The following is a 21,782-nucleotide window of genomic DNA, read 5'->3' on the forward strand; positions in this document are numbered from 1 at the left end:
ACGTCGATAAACGCTCAAAAACGTCGCTCGACAGCGGTTTTTAGAGTTTTCGATCCATTGAAAAAAAAATTGCGGGTTTTTTTTTAAGGAAAAAAAAAATATATAACGCTAAAAGACGCTATTTCAAAAACGTTGAAAAAAGTTGAAAAACTCACTGCAAATCTACTGACGTTTTTATAATGTTATTTTAACGTCCAGTGTGCATGAGGCCTTAAACTTAAAATGGTTATGGCATGGTTCCCTCATCCTTCTTTTTTTTTTTTTTTTTTTTTTTTCCCATTCCAGCCCACTCCTACCTGGAGGGTGGAATAGGTTGCATCCAAACCCAATCTGCCTATCAGTCTCTGGTTTTGTAGATGCACATTGAATTTAAGCTTCTTCTCCATTACAGGCGATGATGCTGCAGCTCAGCACAGCACTGGGTGCTCTGGCAGGCACTGCCTGCTCCCTCTTGGCAGAAGGCATCGGTGAAGCTGCCACTCTGTGGATTCTGCCTTTCACCGCTGGTGGATTTATCTACATCGCAACTGTCTCCGTCATCCCTGAACTGCTCCAAGACTCTCGTCCCTCTCAGTCCATTAAGGAAACCATTGGGCTGCTTCTTGGGGTCGCCATGATGGTCCTCATCGCACAGTTTGAGTAGGATTTTGGCCATGTCATCTAGCTGGGCATGGAGCCGCGGTGAATAGCAACATAATAGAGCGCCATGGGGCCATTGTCAGATGCTGGTGGTGTCCTTGAGCTCTTGCAACACTACGGAGCAAGAGTGACGTCACTTCCTTATCTCACCCCAATGGCATTGTGATATCACGGTCTGCACACTTTTTTATTTTTATTTTTAGGCTGAAATTTCCTTTTTCTGGACCAAATTATTGTCTAAACATGGATTTCCATAATATCCTTGACTCAAATCACCTTCCATTTGTGGCTTTACAGTCCAGACAGAATTTTTTTTGTTTTTGTTTTTTTTATACCTCTTCTCATGCTAATCCATAGCTTAACCCTTATCTATGATTAAAGTAGAACTATAGACCAAACTTTTTTTCTTTCATTTTGGATAGAGCAAGGGAGGGTTATAACCCCTGTCTGATTTTTTTTTTTTTTTTTTTTTTTTTTTTTCTTTCAGCACCTCTGTCCCATAGCCAAACAGGAAGTGAGAGGAAATCCCTGTAAATTAAGGGAATTCTTTGGGGACCCCCTAGGTCACCAGAACTAGTGTACTCATTGGAATATTCCCCTCTGTTACTTTTCTGGGGACAACCTCAAAATTTGGGATTTTCTTTTACTTTTACTTTCACTTTCAATGATAATGGTAAACAGGACAAATAGGGTGACTCTACTTAACGGGGGCATGGAGAGCAATAAAAACTGACAAGAATTCTAATCCCTCACCGCTCTATCCAAAATGCTGTACAGGAGACCAGACTGTTTTAGAATCCTTGCGTAGTTATAAAACTGTAGAACTGACACTGGTTTAAGGGAATGTAAATGATCAGGAGTGTTAAAGAAGTACACTACAGCTAGATGGTCTCATAAATGGCCATTAAAACCGTTTTCTGTAAAAGAGACTTAAGAGATATAAACCTGATAATGATAGTTTGCTCTTGACAGATCTATTTGGATGGGAGGCCAGGTTGTTCTACCCATCAAACTGCCTAAAAATGAAGAGGACACCAGGGGCCATGGGCACAGAATAATATATGTGGTGCTGTGGATACACAGCTGTGCATGTGAAAGAACGCCTTAAAGTGGACTTATATGGACCTTGCACTGTATGTAAGGTCTGCTGTTTACCTTTGCTGCTCCAACCACCTTGCTAAAACACTGTAAATAAAGTTATAAAAAAGTACCTGTAATGGGGAAAAATACATTCTATTCCTTTTTCCTCCATCTTCCTTGGTGCAGGGGGCTGAAATCCTCATCCTTCCAGTGTATGCTACTCCCAGGTCTGATGAAGTCCCAGGAAATGCTACTTCATTGTCATAGGGAATGATACTCCAAGATCCAGGGAGGTCCTAGGGAATGCTATTCCATGGTCCGTTAGGGTCCCAGGAAATGCTGCTCCAAGGTCTGACAATGTTCTTGGGGAATCTTACTCCAAAGTTCAATGAGATGTTGGGTATACTACTATAAGGCCCGAGGGAATGCTTCTTCAAGGTCTGGTGAGGTCCCAGGGAATGCTACTCTTTGGTCAAAGAGAGTCCATGGGAATGCTAGTACAAGGTCCTAGGAAATGTTACTCAAAGGTCCGACGAGGCCCCAGGGAATGCTACTCCTAGATCTGTTGAGGTCCCAGGGAATGCTACTCCTAGGTCCGATGAGGACCTGGGGGTCAAATGACAATTCGCCAGGGGTCACAGAATCCTGGGCTGTTTCTGAAGCCCACACCACTCTCCTAGCCTTTTCGTGGCCGCCCTGGAGCCGGTGGCCGCCTAGCTGGGCTGTTCATGGAGCCCACAGCCGCCCACTCAGCCTCTTTGCAGCCACCTATTCAGTTCACGGCAAAGCTGGGGAGCAGACTAGAGGTCAGCTGACTGGTGAGGAATGTGAAGTGGGAGGGGCTGAAGGAGACCCTATCTCCTGATTTCAGCATAGGTGTCACTGCTACGAGACACCGCAAAGTCGGAGACACAGTGAATCGCGGGACACAGTGAGTAACACTACCTGTGATTATAGTTGCCATTAAAACTCCCCACTACAGTTCTCAGATCAGCAGATGACCTTGATCAAGAGCACCTAAGTTGGCTGATCAGAACTCCCCGCCAGCACTGCCACTCATCTCATTCCCCCCACTCCCCACCAAGAAATAAGGGAAGGAATAAAAATAGAGAATACGTGGAAGGGAGAGTAAAAGGGAGGAGGAACAAAGAAAAAGGGAGAGAAAGAATAAGAGAACAAGAAGGACTTTTAGAGTGAGGGATGGGGGCAGAAAACAAGAAATTAGGATAGAGAGAGATAAAAGGGAAAGAAAGGAGAACAAAGAGAGTGGTACATCCTAAAATGTACCATAAGGGGTTTTAATACTGTGCGAGTGGAAGGGACTCTGGGAACGCTAAATGTCTGTGTTAGGGGCGCAAATTACTTGTCTTGCCTTGGGTGCTGACAACCCACGCTACGAAAACATTTTTACTGTTAGGGGTCCCCACAACTTGGGAAATTTTGTATCAAGGGGTCACGGCACTAGGGGGTTGAGAACCACTGTCCTAGGGAATGCTACTGCCGGGTCTGATGAGGTCCCAGGGATTGCTAGTTCATTGTCATAGGGAATGCTATTCCATGGTCCAAGGGGGTCCCAGGAAATGCTACTCCAAGGTCTGACGGGGTACTAGGGGATGCTACTACAAAGTCCTAGGGGAATCTTACTCCAAAATCCAAGGAGATCCTAGGTATACTAGTATAATGTACAAGGCAATGCTTTTCAACGGGCTGGTGAGGTCCCAGGGAATGCTACTCTGGTCCAAGAGAATGCTTCTCCAAGAACTGGTGAGTTCCCAGGGAATGCTAGTGGAGGGTCCAAGGGAATGCTACGGCAAGGTCCTAGGAAATGTTACTTGAAGGTCCGACAGTGCCCCAAGGAATGCTACCCCTGAGTCTCATGAGGCCCCAGGAAATGCTACTCCTAGGTCTGACGAGGTCCTAGGGATTGATACTCCATGGTCCGAGGGGGTCCCAAGTAATCCTACTCCAAGATCTGACAAAGTTCTTGGTAATGCTACCCCAGACTCTGACAAGGTCCTAGGGGACGCTACTACAAAGTCCTAGGGGATACTTACTCCAAAGAGATCCTAGGTATACTGCTATAAGGTCCAAGGGAATGCTTCTCCAAGGTCTGGTGAGGTCCATGGGAATGCTACTACAAGGTCCTAGGAAATGTCACTCGAAGGTCCGAGGAGGCTCCAGGGAATGGTACTTTAGCCCTGGTTCACACTGACTGCGGAAATGAAAGTGTGCGAGTTCATTTGAACTCTCACAATTTCATTCCCGCATGTCAGTCCCAACTTTGGGGAAGATTTCAGAGACATCTGCGTGGGTTTCTGCACAGATGTCAATGGTATTCACACCCCCAAATCGGCAAAAGCAGTACATAAACTACTTTTGGGAATCAGTGCGGCGCCGCACTGATTAGGACAGGTGCAATTGAACCAGGGCTCAAAGTCTGCTGAGGTCCCAGAGCTTGCTACGGCATGGGCGTACAGGGTCCAAGGGACTTTTACTCCAAGCTTAGATGAGGTCTTAGGAAATGCTACTCCAAGATCCAATGAGTTTATAGGGCAGTGATGGAGAACCTTGGCACCTCAGATGTTTTGGAACTACATTTCCCATGATGCTCAACTACACTGCAGAATGCCTGAGCACTATGGGAAATGTAGTTCCAAAACATCAGGGGTGCCAAGGTTCGCCATCACTGTTATAGGGAATGCCACTCCAAGGTTTCACAAGGCCCCAGTGAATGCTACTCCAAATCTTCCAACACTGTGCTGGGGATGTCTTCTCGACCAGGTTTGCGGAACTCTAAATTCCCACGTCTCGCTGGAAGGAGGTTGTCAACCTTACTAGGCACTGCAGGTGGGGAAGGGTGAGTATATTATTACTTCTTTGTTAAAGGCATTTAAAAAAAAAAAAAAAACTTCTTTGCGGCGGATATGCAAGGCACAGGAGGGCACATGTAGAAAGCAGAATATACCAGTACAGTGGAACCTCGGTTTAAGAGTAACTTGGTTTGAGAGCAACTTTTTTTTTTTTTAAATTCTGACTCTGTTTGCGAGTGTTGTCTCGCAAGACAAGCAGAATTCAACCTAATAGGGCCTGCAGTACCGCTTGGCCTGACGTGCGGGGCGCCGGAGGCGAACAGCGACGATCGCAGCCGTTCACCGCCGTTCGCAATGCTTGGAAAGACACGGAAATACTCAGTTTCCGAGCCTTTCCGACATTTGCCGAGGTCAGCCGACATGTCTTCGGGCCTTTTCAGCCATTTCCGAGGCTCTCCGGTCCCCCCCACCTCTGCCCGCATGCGGTATTGCATCCCATTGAAGTCAATGTGGAGCAAATTACTTGCGTTTCCATTGACTTCAATGGGAAAACTCGGTTTGATATGCGAGTACTTTGGATTAAGAGCATACTCCTGGAACGGATTATGCTCAAAAATCTGAGGTTCAACTGTATGTTGTAGGAGACATGTTGCCAATATAAGGAAGAAAATCAAGATTTGTAAAGCGCTGTGCAAACTGTTGGCGCTATATAAATCCTGTATAATAATAATTTAAGCTATGGGGAAAAATTGGCCGCCCTGTTATTAAAATCTTAAAAAAAAAATTAAAATACACAATGTAACTGTTGTTGCCCTTTAACACTCCTGAGCCCTTTCATTTCCTGGTGAAAGAAGAAAGAGACGGCCAGGCAAATTGTATTTTTAAGAAGCAGTCAGCAATACACCCCCGTACATTGCATAATACAGGTTTCCTTTAAAGCTTAATTGAACTTTCAGTTTAAATCTGGTAAGTATATTCCAGGTGCATCAAAGCAAATGTGTAAAATCTTAGTTTTTTTTTTTTTTTGTGTGTAAAGCGGCTACAACCTGAGCAGAAAAGCCTGTCTTTTACCAGCATGCTGTAGAGCAGTACCCTTGCTCTCTCTCTTTGGAAGCAGTGGTCTCACTGCAGAAGTCTGAAACATTCCCTGCTGAGTCCGTCCTATGGCAAAGCTCACACTCCCTGCTGATTAGAGGGCTCTACTTCCCCACAGAGATCAAGGGTCCTTCTCTGCAGCATGCTAGCAGGGGGACAGGCTTTTCTACTCATGCTGTAGCTGTTTTCTAAATAGAAAAGAGTGCAAGATTTTGCACACCTTGCACCTGCAATGTATTTAGCTGATTTAAACTGAAAGTTCACTTGGGCATTAATAAAATATTTCATTGGTGTGTCTTCCTTTCTTTTTCTAGTTTACAAAGTGATAAAGAGCAGAAAATGTTCATTATGTTTAAGGGTCAGACAGCCTTAGGACACCAAACTGAATAATTGTCCCACAACTGCTCTGTTCTGTATGGGATTAAGGTGATGGGAGGGGTGATATAATGCATATATATGTAACAAGTGTCTTTACCAGACATGGAAACCTTATGCCCATTCAGCTGTAGAGGAACTATTAAGTCACATTAAAGCTTGCTGAGATTTGTAGTTCAGCAGCAGCTGAAAGGAATTGTGCTACTGTTGTAAACAGTAAGGGAATGCACTAGAAGCTAGTGTCTGAACACCCGTTACAGTGTAACCCGTTTTCTTTCTGTTTTTTATATGTATATTTTTTGTCAATGTCGTTTGTTCTGAAAGGTAACAGAACTTACATGTCATATAAAGAGGTGGCGCCTCCTGGCTCACATGCAGTGACATTGCAGCTGTATGCACAAGCTATCTCTTTGTATCCAAGTGCTTTCCATGGGCTGCTGGAAGCTTTTAATGTTGGTTCTTTGGAGGATTTTCTCCTTTGTTTTTGTTTTTTAAGTAACTAGGACAGAAAATTGAATAAAAAGAATGAAAATGGCTTCAGTCCCTTTTTTTTTTTTTTGTATGTCTTTTTCTACTCTTGGTGCTGCTGGTTTTATTTATTTATTTCAGGTACTTATATAGCACCATTAATTTATGCAGTGCTTTACATATACATTGTACATTCACATCAGTCCCTACCCTCAAGGAGCTTACAATCTAAGGTCCCTAACTCACATTCATACATACTAGGGACAATTTAGACAGGATCCAATGAACCTACCAGCATGTCTTTGGAGTGTGGGATGAAACCGGAGTACCCGGAGGAAACCCACGCAGGCACAGGGAGAACATGCAAACTCCAGGCAGGTAGTGCCATGGTTATCTACAATAGATATAAAAAGTCTACACACCCCTCTTTAAAATATCAGGTTTCTGTGCTGTAAAAAAAAAAAAATGAGACAAAGATAAATTATTTCAGAAATTTTTCCACCTTTAACCAGTTCAGGACCAGCCGCCACGGTTATACTGTGGCAGGTTGGCTCTCCTGGGCGAGGCATCGTAGCTGTAGGTCCATGCCAATGATTACTGGCCTGGACCTGGTGATCGATTCTGACGAATGGGAGACCGTCCCCTGCCTGTAAGTGTAAACACAGGCAGGGGAAGTGATGTCATCTCCCTCTCTGGAATTCTTTTCCGTTCCAGAGAGAGGAGAGAAGACATCTAAACGTGAGTTGCACCAACACCACACAGTACACACAGGCACACTTTTCACCCCCCGAGTTAACCCCTTCACTCCCTGTCACAGTGTCACCTAGTGCAGTTTTCATATTTTTCTTTGACCACTGTACTGGTGTCATTTGTGACACTAATCAGAGTTAGGATACTTAGTCTTAGGCCCAGATCAGTCTAGGGACCCCCCTAATAAAGGTTTAACCCCTTGATCACCCCCTGTCAGTGTGTAGTTAGTTACTGTCACCGTCAGGCTTTTATAGCGTCAGGGTACTCACCATATATTGCTGTATAAAGGTTTAACCCCCTGTTCACCCGGCGGGTGATATCAGGTTTTAGCGTCAGTCAGGGTCTGCGTCAGCCCCAGGCAGTGTCAGATTAGTGCCAGTAGCGCTAACACCCACGCACGCACCATACATCTCCCTTAGTAGTATAGTGTAAATGGATCAATATACTTGATCAGATCTATACTAGCGTTCCCAAAAACGCAGCGTTAGCGGGATCAGCCCAGATCCCTGCTAGCACCTGCGTTTAGATCCTCCACCCAAGTGCAGTATCAATCGATTACTGTCACTTACAAAACACATACTGCAGCATTTGCATAGTCAGGCCTGATCCCTGCGAACGCTAAGAGTTTTTTTTTTTTTGGTAGCGTTTGAAGCAGTCGCTGACAGTCAGGTGCTCTTTATTTCCTGTTAGTCTCACTAGTTGTACCAGTAAATTTAGAGGCCACAATGTCCAATCGGAGGTACACTAGTGAAGAGGCCTACACGTTTCTGAGCCTGACAGATGAGAGTGAAGAGGAAGTCGCCCATCTGTCAGATTCAGGCTCAGAATACGAACCTGTAGACAGCAGTGGCACCCTGACAGATAACTGACAACGGAGTTGTGGTCCCTGCCAAGGTCAGGCGTACCTGACCCCAATCTTCTTCTGCTGTTGAGGTGCAAGAACCGCAGGGCTCTCGTATGGAGCAGAGAAGTACTAGTGCAGCTCATCCATCCTTCCAGTGAACTGGCAAGCACCAGCGGTCTATTATATCCTGGTCGTACAACCAGCACTGCAGTAACACTTGGTGACGTGGCGAGTCCCATAAGTGCAGTTCAAGCTGGTGTGGTGGCTAGCACAAGTATTGTCCCACTGCCACCAAGAAGAACACAGGCCCGTTGTGCCCATAGTGCCCTTCCCGCTGCATTTGCCAAGCCTAATTGGGAGCATACCACTTCTGCAGCACCTGTACTTCCCCCATTCACTGGCCAACCCGGAATTCAGGTGGAATCAGTTGATTTTACGTCACTTAAATTTTATTTGTTGTTTTTCACAGAAGATCTCTATAGATCTATTGTGGACCAAAGCAATTTGTATGCTGGTCAATTCATCGGCACTAATCCCCAGTTGGCCCTTGCCAGAGATTGGAAACCTATTACGTTTTCTGAATTTAAGACCTTCCTGAGCCTATCGCTCCTCATGGGCATAACTAAAAAAAAAAGTGAACTCTGACCCAATTCACCATATGCCGTGTTCTCTGCCTCCATGGCCAGGACACGATACGAGCAGATCTTGCGATTTATGCACTTCAACGATAATGAACTCTGTCGTCCTTGGGGTGACCCTGGATTTGATCGTCTACAAAATTCAGCCCCACTTCAACCACTTCAATCAACAGTTTGCAGCCTTGCTTATTCCCGATCAAGTTGTCTGCGTTAAGTCCCTGATTACATTTTCTGGCTGCTAGTCTATCAAACAGTATCTTCCCAGCAAGCGTGCCAGATCTGGGGTCAAGATGTATAAGCTCTGTGACAGGGCCACAGGCTATACATATAGTTTTATGGTTTACGAGTGAAGAGATAGTCACGTGGAGCCAGAGAACTGCCCAGACTACATAGGGAGCGCTGGTAAGATTGTGTGGGACTTGGTGTCACCCTTATTCAGAAAGGGGTACCATTTGTACGTGGACAAATATTACACAAGCGTGCCACTTTTTAGTCACCTTTTTGATTGTGGAATTGGCGCATGTGGCACCGTGCGATCTAATCGCCGGGGCTTCCCCCAATGGCTTGTAGAGTCCCGACTTAGATGGGGGGAGAGAGCGTGCTTGAGAAGTAATCATTTGCTCGCAGTGAAGTGGAGGGATAATCGGAAAGTTTTCGTTCTGTCCTCCCTTCATGCAGATATGACAGTCTATCGGACGGTGACTGGTGTTGTGGAGAAACCCCTCTGTGTCCACAAATACAACCTTAATATGGGAGGGGTGGACCTCAACGACCAGATGTTGGCGTTGTACCCAATTGCCGTAAGGCCAGACGCTGGTACAAAAAAGTGTCTATATTTATTCCCATTGGCTGAACGCTTATGTGCTATACAGAGCTTCAGGACGAACTGGATCCTTCCTAAAATTCCAGGAAGAGATCATCACAGCCCTTCTGTTTCCAGATGGTGCTGTGCCCCAACTTCACAATGTAAATGCAGTGAGCCGGCTGCATGAGAGGCATTTTCCATATGTCCTCCCTAGTACCCCTACCCAAAGAACACCCCAAAGAATTGTGTGCAGAAAACGCAAATTTATTTGTGAAACACGCTTTTATTGTCCCTCCTGTCCTGGCCAACCTGGTCTCTGCATTGGTGAATGTTTCAAACGCTACCACACACTAGTGGAGTATTGGCATAGGGTACAGCACTACACAGTCCTAGGCACACGTACACAGGGTCTCGAAAGATGAGATGGCCATCACATTTTGAGAGACCCTAATCTGGAACATTTACAGTTACAGTTTATATAAAAGTGCAAAAAAAAGAAAAGCCATAAATAGTTGTCGTTTTATTTTTTTTTCTCTCTCTATTGTTCTCTCTTATGTTCACTCTCTATTGTCCGCTGTATTGTTCGCTCTCTATTGTTACTATATTTTAGAACTGTGTCATGCATTGCATGAATCTATCCATGGCCACCCCCTATTCAGGCGTCCGGACCCTTTTTGGGCGCCTGAATTACAGCGGTGGGAGTTTTTTTTTTTTTTTTTTAAGTACCTGATTAGGCTTCAAAAAAGGTGGACTCGTGACGCAGAGCATTGCGCTACGAGCGCACCCAGGTGTGTTAGAAAAGCAAAAGAATATTTGCTTTTCTAACACTGAACCGCCAATCAGGAAGCGTGGGTCTAATACCGGTCACCCGATTGGCTGAAGGCACGGGTGATCCTATTGGATGCCTCGCAGAAGGGAAGAAGAGACACACTGGAAGCATGGAGGACACAGGAGCCGTCGCCTGACCCGCTGCCCGTCCCACAGCTCGCCGCCGTCAGCTGCTGCCTGACCCGCTACCAAGATGGGGTAGGTGGCGGTCAGACAGCGGGGGGGGGGGGGGGGGGCAGAGTAGTGAGGCTGCATTTGATGGGCACAGTGAGGCTGCAAATGGTGTTTTTCTTTTTTTTTTTCAATTTGTTTGCGCTCCCCCACATTTTGAGCACCAGCCGCCACTGGTGCACACCCTCCTTTAACTAGGGATGTAGCTGTGTTCAGAATTAAGCAATCACATTCAAACTCATGTTGAATAGGAGTCAGTACACACCTGCCATCATTGAGCCTAGGTTCACACTTGTGCGATGCGTGATTACAGCGCCGATTCCCGCATCTCTCCCGCATCTCTCCCGCAGGCAGTTCACACTGCCTTCTGCCACCTGCTGCGGGTGTCAATACATTGTTAATGACACCCGAAGATTGGTTCAGAGATCGCAGTGCCAACTGTGAACTCGCACAGGAATCGGATCGCATAGGTGAGAACACCCATGCGACCCGATTTCAGTACGGGGGGGAAAAAAATTCCCTGCACTTTTTCTTTCTGCAAATCTAATGCGAGTTCAGCCATACAACTGTATGGCTGAACTCACATCGCACGTGATTGCGATTGCGACTGCGACTGCGGTGTGGGTGCGAATCACATGCGATGTCTGAGATCACATGTGTGTCAACCTAAGCTTAAAGTGCCTCCGAATAACCCTAAATAAAGGTTAGCTGTTTAGCGGCAAGGATGTGGAATTCCCTTCCACAGGCGGTGGTCTCAGCAGGGAGCATCAATAGTTTCAAGAACCTATTAGCACCTGTACGACCACAACATACAGGGATATACAATGTAATACTGTCATAGAATCACACACATAGGTTGGACTTGATGGACCTGTGTCTTTTTTCAACCTCACTACTATGTAGTAGGTCTTTCCTGACGTTTCCTTAACCACATCCTACAGCAAAAGCCATAGTCTGCAGAGAGCTTCCAAAACGTCAGAGGGATCTCAATGTTAAAAGGTATCAGTCAGCAGAAGGGTACAAAATAATTTCCAAGGCCTTATGCCGCGTACACACGAGCGGACTTTCCGGCATACTTGATCCGACGTTCTTCCCGCCGGACTTTCCGGTGGACTACCGGCGGACTTTCTGAATGGACGGACTTGCCTACACACGACCGGACTTTCCGGCAGGCTAGGTCCGCCCGTCTTTCCGAAGGACTTTCGCCGGAGTAACGGCGGACTTTCAGAATGAACGGACTTGCCCACACACGGACAAGTCCGTTCATTTTGAACGTGACTCGGGTACGACGGGACTGGAAAAGGAAGTGAATCTTGCCGCTTTTATCGGCGACATTGACACCTTGCGAGCCCCGTCGTGGGGCATACCAGGCCCTTAGGTCTGGCATGGATTTTAAGGGGAACCCCCACGTCGAAAAAAATCGGCGTGGGGTCCCCCCCAAAATCCATACCAGACCCCGATCCGAGCATGCAGCCCGGCCGGTCAGGAAAGGGGGTGGGGACGAGCGAGCGCCCCCCCTCCTTAACCGTACCAGGCCGCATGCCCTCAACATGGGGGGGGTGCTTTGAGGGAGGGGGGACGCCCTGCGGGGCCCCCCCACCCCAAAGCACCTTGTCCCCATGTTGATGAGGACAAGGGCCTCTTCCCGACAACCCTGGCCGTTGGTTGTCGGGGTCTGCAGGCGGGGGGCTTATCGGAAACCGGGGGCCCCCTATAATAAGAGGGCCCCCAGATCCCGGCCCCTCACCCTATGTGAATGAGTATGGGGTACATCGGTGACCACGCCCCCTTATGCCGTCACAGTCCCAGCATGCCCAGGGACTGTGAGGGCATAAGGGGGCAGGGTCTCCGCCTATATAAGTCACATCGGAGCTCTCAGAGACCATTCCAGCCGGAGAAAGCGTCGTGTCAACATGGGAAGAAGACAAGAAGCCCAGAAGCCACAGGCCAGAAGTCCGGACCTCCGCTGGCAAAAGAGCGGCATGAAGACAGTGGAGGAGCTGGCAGAAGAACTGGAACACCGGGAGAAGAGGCCAGAGGGAGCGGAGAAGAACCAACCGGACGCCGGGAGAAGAGGAACCGGAGGGACCCCCGAAGCCGGAAGAAGGACCCCCCGGAGCTGTCTAATAAATTACTTCAAAAACCTGTGTAGTGTGTTTTATTATTGACACTTTTTCCCTAGGTAGATGGGTAGGGGTACCATGTACCGCATACTCATTCACATAGGGTGGGAGGCCGGGATCTGGGGGCCCTCTTATTATAGGGGGCTCCCGGATTCCGATAAGCCCCCCGCCCGCAGACCCCGACAACCAACGGCCAGGGTTGTCGGGAAGAGGCCCTTGTCCTCATCAACATGGGGACAAGGTGCTTTGGGGTGGGGGGGGCCCCGCAGGGCGCCCCCCCTCCCTCAAAGCACCCACCCCCCCCCATGTTGAGGGCATGCGGCCTGGTACGGTTAAGGAGGGGGGGGGGGCGCTCGCTCGTCCCCACCCCCTTTCCTGACCGGCCAGGCTGCGTGCTCGGATCGGGGTCTGGTATTGATTTTGGGGGGGGACCCCACGCCGATTTTTCTGCGTAGGGGGTTCCCCTTAAAATCCATGCCATAACTAAGGGCCTGGGATGCCCCACGCTCGCCGCAATAGGAAAATTTGTTTTGCAGTACCCTGCCCTTGCGTCGTATCTGGTTCGTCGGACCAGCATACAGACGCATACAGATGAACGGACTTTCCATCAGGAACTGTGTCCTGCGGACTAAGATTTGAAGCATGCTTAAAATCTAGGCAAGGCGGACTTTTGGGAAAAACAAGTCCGCCGGAGCCTACACGCGGTCGGATTGTGCGGGGGACTCTGGTCTGCCGGACCAAGAATGCCGGACAGTCCGCTCGTGTGTACGCGGCATTAGATATACCATGGAACACAGTGAAGACAGTCATCATCGAGTGGGGAAAATATGGCACAACAGTGACATTACCAAGAACTGGACGTCCCTTCAAAATTGATGAAAAGCCCAGAAGAAAACTGGTCAGGGAGGCTGCCAAGAGGCCTCGAGCCACAATAAAGGTGCTACAGGAATATCTGGCAAGTACTGGCTGTGTGGTACATGTGACAACAATCTCCCGTATTCTTCATATGTCTGGGCTATGGGGTAGAGTGGCAAGCCTTTTCATACCAAGAAAAACAACCAAGCCCAGCTAAATTTTCCAAAACACATCTGAAGTCTCCCAAAAAGCATGTGGGAAATGTGTTCTGGTCTGATGAAACCAAGGTTGAACTTTTTGACCATAATTCCAAAAGATATGTTTGGCTCAAAAACAACACTGCACATCACCTAAAGAACACCATACCTACCGTGAAGCATGGTGGTGGCAGCATTATGCTTTGGGGCTGTTTTTCTTTAGCTGGAACAAGGGCCTTAGTCAAGGTAGAGGGAATTATGACCAGTTCCAAATACCAGTCAATATTAGCACAAAACCTTCAGGCTTCTGCTAGAAAGCTGAACATGAAGACGAACTTCATCTTTCCGCATGACAACGACCCAAAGCACACATCCAAATCAACAAAGGAATGGCTTCACCAGAAGAAGATGAAAGTTTTGGAATGGCCCAGCCAGAGCCCAGACCTGAATCCCGTTGAAAATCGGTGGGGTGATCTGAAGAGGGCTGTGAACAGATTTGGAGTGTTTTTGCAAAGAAGAGCGGGCAAATATTGCCAAGATGTGCCAGGCTGATAGACTCATACCCAAAAAAGACTGAGTGCTGGAGTAAAATCAAAAGGTGCTGCAACAAAGTATTAGTGTAAGGGTGTGCACACTTATGCAACCATATTATTTTATTTTTTACTTCCCTCCACCTAAAAGATTTCAGTTTGTTGTTCAACTGAGTTGTACCGTTTATGGGTCACATTAAAGGAGGAAAACGTTCTGAAATGATTTATCTTTGTCTCATTTTTTTACATCACAGAAACCTGACCTTTAAACGGGGGGTGTGTAGACTTTTTATATCCACTGTATATGATGTTGCAATGATCGATGTGTTAAAGTTGACTTGTGGTTAAAGAAGAACCTTTAAAGTTGATCTCTACGCAAAAAAAGAACGAAAATATTTGAATTCAAATATATGTCCCAATAGCCCCAAATGATATAAACAAATGCCTTTGTAAACCCAGATATTACCTTGTAAAAATAGCTGTTCCATGATCACTGTGCTGTATATAACTTGTGTAGAAAGAGTTGTGGGATGGGCCGGTGGGCCCCACCTACTGCAGGCTTTCTATAGAAAACTACAGGAGGGGGCGGAGACAAGACCAGTCATCCTGCACAAGGAGAGAGAGTAGCAGTGATCAGTCTTTTTTTTTTTTTTTTTTTTTTTTTTTAATAGGAAAGAAAAGCCTAACACTGGATTACTGCACAGATCTGGATGAAATACACAAAACACACCAAGACTGACCCAACAATACTCGCTAATCAGTGAATCACATGGCAGCAACTCAATGCATCTAGATGTGGTGAAGGCGACTTGCTGAAGTCCAAACCGAGCATCAGAATGGGGATATAAGTGACTTTGAACGTGGCATGGTTGTTTGCCATACAGGCTGGTCTGAGTATTTCAAAAACTGCAGATTTTCACACACAACCATCTCTCGGGTTTACGGAGAATGGTCCGAAAAAGAGAAAATATCCAGTGAGCGGCAGTTGTGTGGAGGAAAATGCCTTGTGGATGTCAGAGGAGAATGGGCAGACTGGTTTGAGATGATAGAAAGGCAACAGCAACTCAAATAACCTCTCGTTACAACCAAGGTATGCAGAATACCATCTCTGAACGCACAACACATCGAACCTTGAAGCGGATGGGCTACAGCAGCAGAAGACCACACCGGGTGCCAATCCTGTCAGCTAAGAACAGGAAACTGAGTCTACAATTCGCACAGGATCACCAAAATTGGACAATAAAAGATTGGAAAAAAACGTTGCCTGGTCTGATGAGTCTCGATTTCAGTTGTGACATTCAGATGGTCGGGTCAGAATTTGAACATGAAAGTATGGATCCATCCTGCCTTGTATCAATGGTTCAGGCTGGTGGTGATGTAATGGTGTAGGGGGGATATTTTCTTGGCACACTTTGGGCCCCTTAGTACCAACTGAGCATCTTTTACATGCCACGGCCTACCTGAGTATTGTTGCTGACCATGTCCATCCCTTTATGACTACAGTGTCCCCATCTTCTGATGGCTCCTTCCAGCAGGATAATGCACCATGTCACAAAGCTCAAATCATCTCACCACTGGACAATGAGGTCCCTGGACTCCAATGGCCTCCACATTCACCAGATCTCATCCAATAGAGCACCTTTGGGATGTGGTGGAACGGGAAATTGGCATCATGGAGGTGCAGCCGACAAATCTGCAGCAACTGTGTGATGTTATCAGAGGGATTCCCCCACTAACAGCTGAAATGAAAAAAAAGAAGAAAAAAAAAAAAAAGCTTGGTTGTTAGGGAGCATGGCGACCGCGTCCTTAACAATCAATGACTTATTCAGCTGTCAGTGGGGGAATCCCGTTGACAGCTGAAGTATTAAAGTGATTGTAAAGGCAGAAGGTTTTTTTATCGTAATGCATTCTATGCATTACGATAAAAACCTTCTGTGTGTAGCAGCCACCCTAATACTTAACTGAGCCCCCTCTAGATCCAGCGATGTTGTAGGAGGGATTCAGCTGCCTGGGACTCTCCTCCTGAAAGGGCTGAGACAGCAGCGGAGTGCCATTTGCTTCTGCTGCTGTCAATCAAAGTCAGTGAGCCAATGAGGAGAGAGAGGGGGCGGGGCCGAATGGCAGCTCCTTATCTGAATGGACACACGGAGCTGCAGCTGGGCTCAGGTGCCCCCATAGCAACTCAACAGGAGGGAGGAGCCAGGAGCAGCAAAGAGGGACCTGAGAAGAGGAGGATCGGGGCTGCTCTGTGCAGGTAAGTATAACATGTTTGTTATTTTTTTTTAAAAAAACAAAAAACAAAAATAGACTTTACAATCACTAGTGTAAACAAAACTGTTGTGGTAGGTATCAGTAATTGGTATCGGCGAGTACTAAAAAAAAAAGTATCAGTACTCATTAAAAAAAAAAATGGTATCGGTGCATTCCTAGTTTGCTTACATTAAGATTCATTTTAGTGTATTTTTTTTCCCATAAAATATGTGTTTAATAAATAATTGTGCAAATATCGTGCAATGAAAATAATTGCAACTACCACCATTTAATTCTCCAGGGACCCTGCTTTCAGTAAATATATACTTTTTTGGGGGTGGGGTTTACAATCATTTCTAGCAAAAAAAAAAAAATGCAGATTTTAACATGAGTGCTAAATATGAAAAAATTGCCCCGGCAGGCAAATGATTAACTGGTTCCCGACCAGCCGCCGCAGTAATATTGCAGCAGGTTGACTCCCCTGAGCGAGCCGTCGTAGCTGTGCGTTGGCCGCTTTAAGGGGTATAGGATTAGGAAGCATGCGCGCGCCGGCCGCGTCACTGAGGAGCCGATGTCCGCGGTCGCTCCTGACAGAGCCAGAACGGGGATGTGTGTGTGTACATCCACGTTCTGGCAGAGGAGAGGAGACAGATCGTGTGTCCCTAGTACAGTGATGGCGAACCTTGGCACCCCAGATGTTTTGGAACTACATTTCCCATGATGCTCCACTACACTGCAAAGTGCAGGAGCATCATGGGAAATGTAGTTCCAAAACATCTGGGGTGCCAAGGTTCGCCATCACTGGCCTAGTACATAGGGACAACGATCGGTCTCCTCCCCCAGGCAGTCTCATCCCCCTACAGTTAGAACACAGTGAGGGAGCACATTTAACCCCTTGATCGCCCCCTAGTGTTAACCCCTTCCCTGCCAGTGACATTTATACATTGATCAGTGTCTATTTTTAGCTCTGATTGCTGTATAAATGTCACTGGTCCCAAAAAAAGTGTCCGATCTGTCTGCCGTAATGTCGCAGTCCCGATAAAAATCACAGATCGCCACCATTACTAGTAAAAAATAAAAAAATAATACAAATGCCATAAATCTATCCCCTATTTTGTAGACGCGATAACTTTTGCGCAAACCAATCAATATATGCGTATTGCGATTTTTTTTGTTTACCAAAAATATGTAGAAGAATACGTATCGGCCTAAACTGAGGGAAAAAATGTGTTTTTTACATTTTGGGATATTTATGATAGCAAAAAGTAAAAAAAATATTGTTTTTTTTCAAAATTGTCGGTCTTATTTTTTTGTTTATAGCGCAAAAAAAAAAAAAGAAAACGCAGAGGTGATCAAATACCACCAAAAGAAAGCTCTGTTTGTGCCCTAGACCTTCTCTGTAACTCAAAACATGCAACCTGTAGAATTTTTTATACGTCGCCTATGGAGATTTTAAAGGGTAAACGTTTGTCGCCATTCCACAAGCGGGCGCAATTTTGAAGTGTGACATGTTGGGTATCAATTTACTCGGCGTAACATTATCTTTCACAATAAAAAAAAAAAATTGGGCTAACTTATTTTGTAATTCAAAAGAGTGTATTTTTTTCCCCCAAAAAAGTGCGCTTGTAATACCGTTGCGCAAATACGGTGTGACAGAAAGTATTGCAACAACCGCCATTTTATTCTCTAGGGTGTTAGAAAAAAAAATGTATAATGTTTGGGGGTTATAAGTCATTTTCTAGCAAAAAAAAAAAAAAAAAGTTTTTAACCGCTTGCTGACCGCCTCACGACAATATACGTCGGCAGAAGGGCACGTACAGGCAGAATCACGTACCTGTACGTTGCCCTTTAAGAGGCGGCCAGCGGGCGCGCCAGCGGCAAGCTCCGTGAGTCGGGTCGCGTGGACTCGATCGCAGCGGGGATACCCGCAATTGCCTCACGGGGAGGAAGAACGGGGAGATGCTGATGTAAACAAGCATCTCCCTGTTCTGCCTAGTGACAGTGTCACTGATCTCTGCTCCCTGTCATTGGAGCAGAGATCAGTGACGTGCCACACACAGCCCTGACCCCCACAGTTAGAAACACTCCCCTAGGACACACTTAACCCCTCCCCGCCACCTAATGGTTAACCCCTTCACTGCCAGTGTCATTTACACAGGAATCAGTGCATTTGTATAGCACTGATTGCTGTATAAATGACAATGGTCCTAAAAATGTGTCAAAAATGTCCGATGTGTTCGCCATAATGTCGCAGTCGCAATAAAAATCGCTGATCGCCGCCATTTAAAAAAAAAATATTAATAAAAATGCCATAAAACTATCCCCTATTTTGTAAACGCTATAACTTTTGCGCAAACCGATCAATAATCGCTTTTTTTTTTTTTACCAAAAATATGTAGAATACGTATCGACCAAAACTGAGGGAAAAAAATTGTTTTTTTAAATATTTTTGGGGGATATTTATTAAAGCAAAAAGTAAAAAAAATGCGTTTTTTTTTTTTTTTCAAAATTGTCACTTTTTTTGTTTATAGCGCAAAAAATAAAAACCGCAGAGGCGATCAAATACCACCAAAAGAAAGCTCTATTTGTGGGAAAAAATTGGGTACAACGTCGCACGACCGCGCAATTGTCAGTTAAAGCGGCGCAGTGCCGAATCGCAAAAAGTGCTCTGGTCAGGAAAGGGGGTAAATTCTTCCGGGGCTGAAGTGGTTAACTTTTAAACAACACATCTCAAAAAAGAGGCTCGGTCCTTAAGTGGTTAAAGACAGCTGTGCTGGAACAAAGGCAGGAGGGACATTTCTCTCCTTGTTTTACAAGGATTGCTCCCTGTTCATTATCTCAGAGCTGCAACACGGATTGTGACACATTGCTGATCTCTCTGCAAGACTATCTATCTTTTTTTTTTCCTCTCTATGGTTTCAGAATGTCTATCCTCTCTACTCTATAGTGTTGGACAGTCTATCCTCCCTTCTCTATCGTGTCAGCCAGTCTATCCTCCCTTTTCTATCGTGTCAGCCAGTCTATCCTCCCTTTTCTATCGTGTCAGCCAGTCTATCCTCCCTTCTCTATGGTGGAGGTAATTGGCAGGGAATCATGGCTGCCTCCAGCAGACTGAAGTCCATACTGGCTCTGGTGACAGGTCATTAAATGACATTCTCATTGCTGCTTTGAGATACAATGTTACTGATTATGCTTTGTACTATATATAGATATCTAGATATATATATATATATATATATATATATATATATATATATATATGACTGCCTCTCACCTGCCTTACACTGCACTCTGATCCCTTCCTTCCTTTCTACCTGATGCCCCTTTAAGGACCCCTTGCACCGGGGGGGGGGGTGGGCGGCGTCCAGCTGCAGTGCACCCAGGAGGGACAGGTCGGCAGGTCGGTGCATGCGCAGGCTGCGGGCACACAGGGCTGAATGCTGCACCAAGTGGTTCCGGGATTTAGGACCCCGTCTGCTCAGCGATGAGGTTCCAAAACACAGATCTTCTGCTTTTTTTATTTTCTGGCAGACTTTATAACTCTCCTTTTTAAAAAAGAAATCTTTACTTGGGAAAACCGCGGTGCCTATCTTTGCCGATCTCCTTCCGAAAATGCCCCTTTGCCTGGCTGCTGTTCTTTAGTTTCAATACTTTCTGAGACGCAGATCTGGAACAAGCACGCATTTCGTGAAGCCAGAACTCTGATCTTGCCCGTTTGTTCTTTAGTCATTGACTCAGAAAGCGTTGAAGCCTTTGGATCAGCATGAAAAGCCAGGCAACTAGCATTTTTTAAAGGCAATTATCTATTAATTTTCTTCGTACAGGTTTGTCATAAGTTCGGTCTCTAGTGAAGCATCCCTTCTGAAGTCGGTGTGTAATAGGCTTAAAGTGGTAGTAAACCGCGGGGTGATTTTATTTATTTTTTGGCCTGAAAGGTAAAGCCATAATGTGCTAGTATGCATTGCATACTAGCACATTATGTGAAAGTTACCTGAAAACTGACCGCCTCCATCTTCACCTGTCTTCCCTCGGGGTCCATGGACACCGGCTGTGTGATTAGCCGGAGCCACAATGGCATAGCTCCCAACTGTCCCTGATTTGGAGGGACTGTCCCTGATTTGGAGCAATGTCCCTCTGTCCCTCTTTCCTCCTCATTTGTGCCTCATTTTGGTCTGATCTATATAGATGTACATAAAATGCACTTTTTATCTATCAAAAAGTGTTTTCCAGCACTAAACCTTTCATCTGATTTCTAAATTGCCGCATTTGTAAATTTTAAAAGCCTATATAAAGGAATAGTAGTGGTAAAAAAAAAAGCCCTTGTGGATTTAATTAGCCTTTTTTGGGGGGTTAATTCTCCTTTAAGGGGGTGTGGCAGGAGGCGTGTCCTATGCCTACATACGTTTTCTGGTAGGTGTCCCTCATTCCCATCTCTAAATGTTGGGAGGTATGCACAATGGTGTCACTCCCGTGCATGCGCAGGGTTGGAGCCATCGTTTATGGCTCAGGACTCTGAAGGAACGTCTCGGGCGCATGCCGTCATCAGCTGCATATACAGTAAACACCTCCTAAACATTGCATGTTTAGAAGATATTTACACTGTGGCCACTGGTGGTTTTTTTTGGGGGGGGGGGTCGGCAAACAACCCCGCCCTCCCCCTCTCATGGTCAGTCATCCAGCACTTACCCCATTTAGGTTCTGGGCAGGTAACGCTGCGATGGGCGTCTCCTCCTCTGCATCATGGCGGCTTCCGCCGTGCGTCTCCTCCCTCCTCCTCCTAGGCATCCAATAGGATCGCCTGTCCTTTCAGCCAATGTGGTGATTGGTCTCATGACCCGCTTCCTGATTGGCCGGGAGGAGGATCGGTGTGAGAACAGAAAATATTCATTTGCTATTCTCACACAACTGGGTGGGCTCGGGGGGCAGTACCCTGAGCTCACCCTTTTTTTGAAGCCTATTAGAGCCCCTAGCTCTAATAAAGTGCTTAAAAAAAAAAATTCATGCGTCCGGCACCCCAAATGTAGATCAGGGGGCCGGACGCATGGATAGGGGGAACAGCGCCCGTGCTCCATAATGGATGGTCCGCCACTGTATTTATAGTACCTATAGGTAAGCCTTATTATAGGTTTACCTATAGGTACAAGTCAGAGATGGGAGTTTACTCCCACTTTAAATATCTGAACCTGAACACAGAATTTGGTATGAAATACAAGAAATCTTTTAACGTAGATCCAATCCCAGTCACTAAAATCTCATAGAGGCTTTCACATGTAAATTGCATTGCCATTCAAGTCCTTTCCAATATTGGTATGTCTGTATACCTC

At 46.1% G+C, this 21,782-nt stretch overlaps 2 protein-coding genes across 5 annotated transcripts in view; both read left to right on the top strand.

Moving 5' to 3' along the window:
• The window catches only part of SLC39A7 (solute carrier family 39 member 7), a 30,722-nt gene extending 24,188 nt beyond the window's left edge, over nt 1-6,534 (top strand). For all 4 annotated transcript variants that reach the window (XM_073598193.1, XM_073598194.1, XM_073598195.1 and 1 more), the window contains one exon: nt 392-6,534. In XM_073598193.1, coding sequence (XP_073454294.1) covers nt 392-643 — 252 coding nt within the window. In that variant the 3' untranslated portion in view covers nt 644-6,534. The remainder of the gene's footprint in view (nt 1-391) is intronic.
• A 12,948-nt stretch (nt 6,535-19,482) lies between these two features.
• The window catches only part of HSD17B8 (hydroxysteroid 17-beta dehydrogenase 8), a 32,067-nt gene continuing 29,767 nt past the window's right edge, over nt 19,483-21,782 (top strand). The window contains exon 1 of the mRNA XM_073598197.1: nt 19,483-19,597. Within this exon, the coding sequence (XP_073454298.1) occupies nt 19,552-19,597 (46 nt within the window). The 5' untranslated portion in view covers nt 19,483-19,551. The remainder of the gene's footprint in view (nt 19,598-21,782) is intronic.

Source organism: Aquarana catesbeiana, linkage group LG09, assembly GCF_042186555.1.
Source record: "Aquarana catesbeiana isolate 2022-GZ linkage group LG09, ASM4218655v1, whole genome shotgun sequence".
In the NCBI taxonomy this organism is placed as follows: Eukaryota; Metazoa; Chordata; class Amphibia; order Anura; family Ranidae; genus Aquarana; species Aquarana catesbeiana.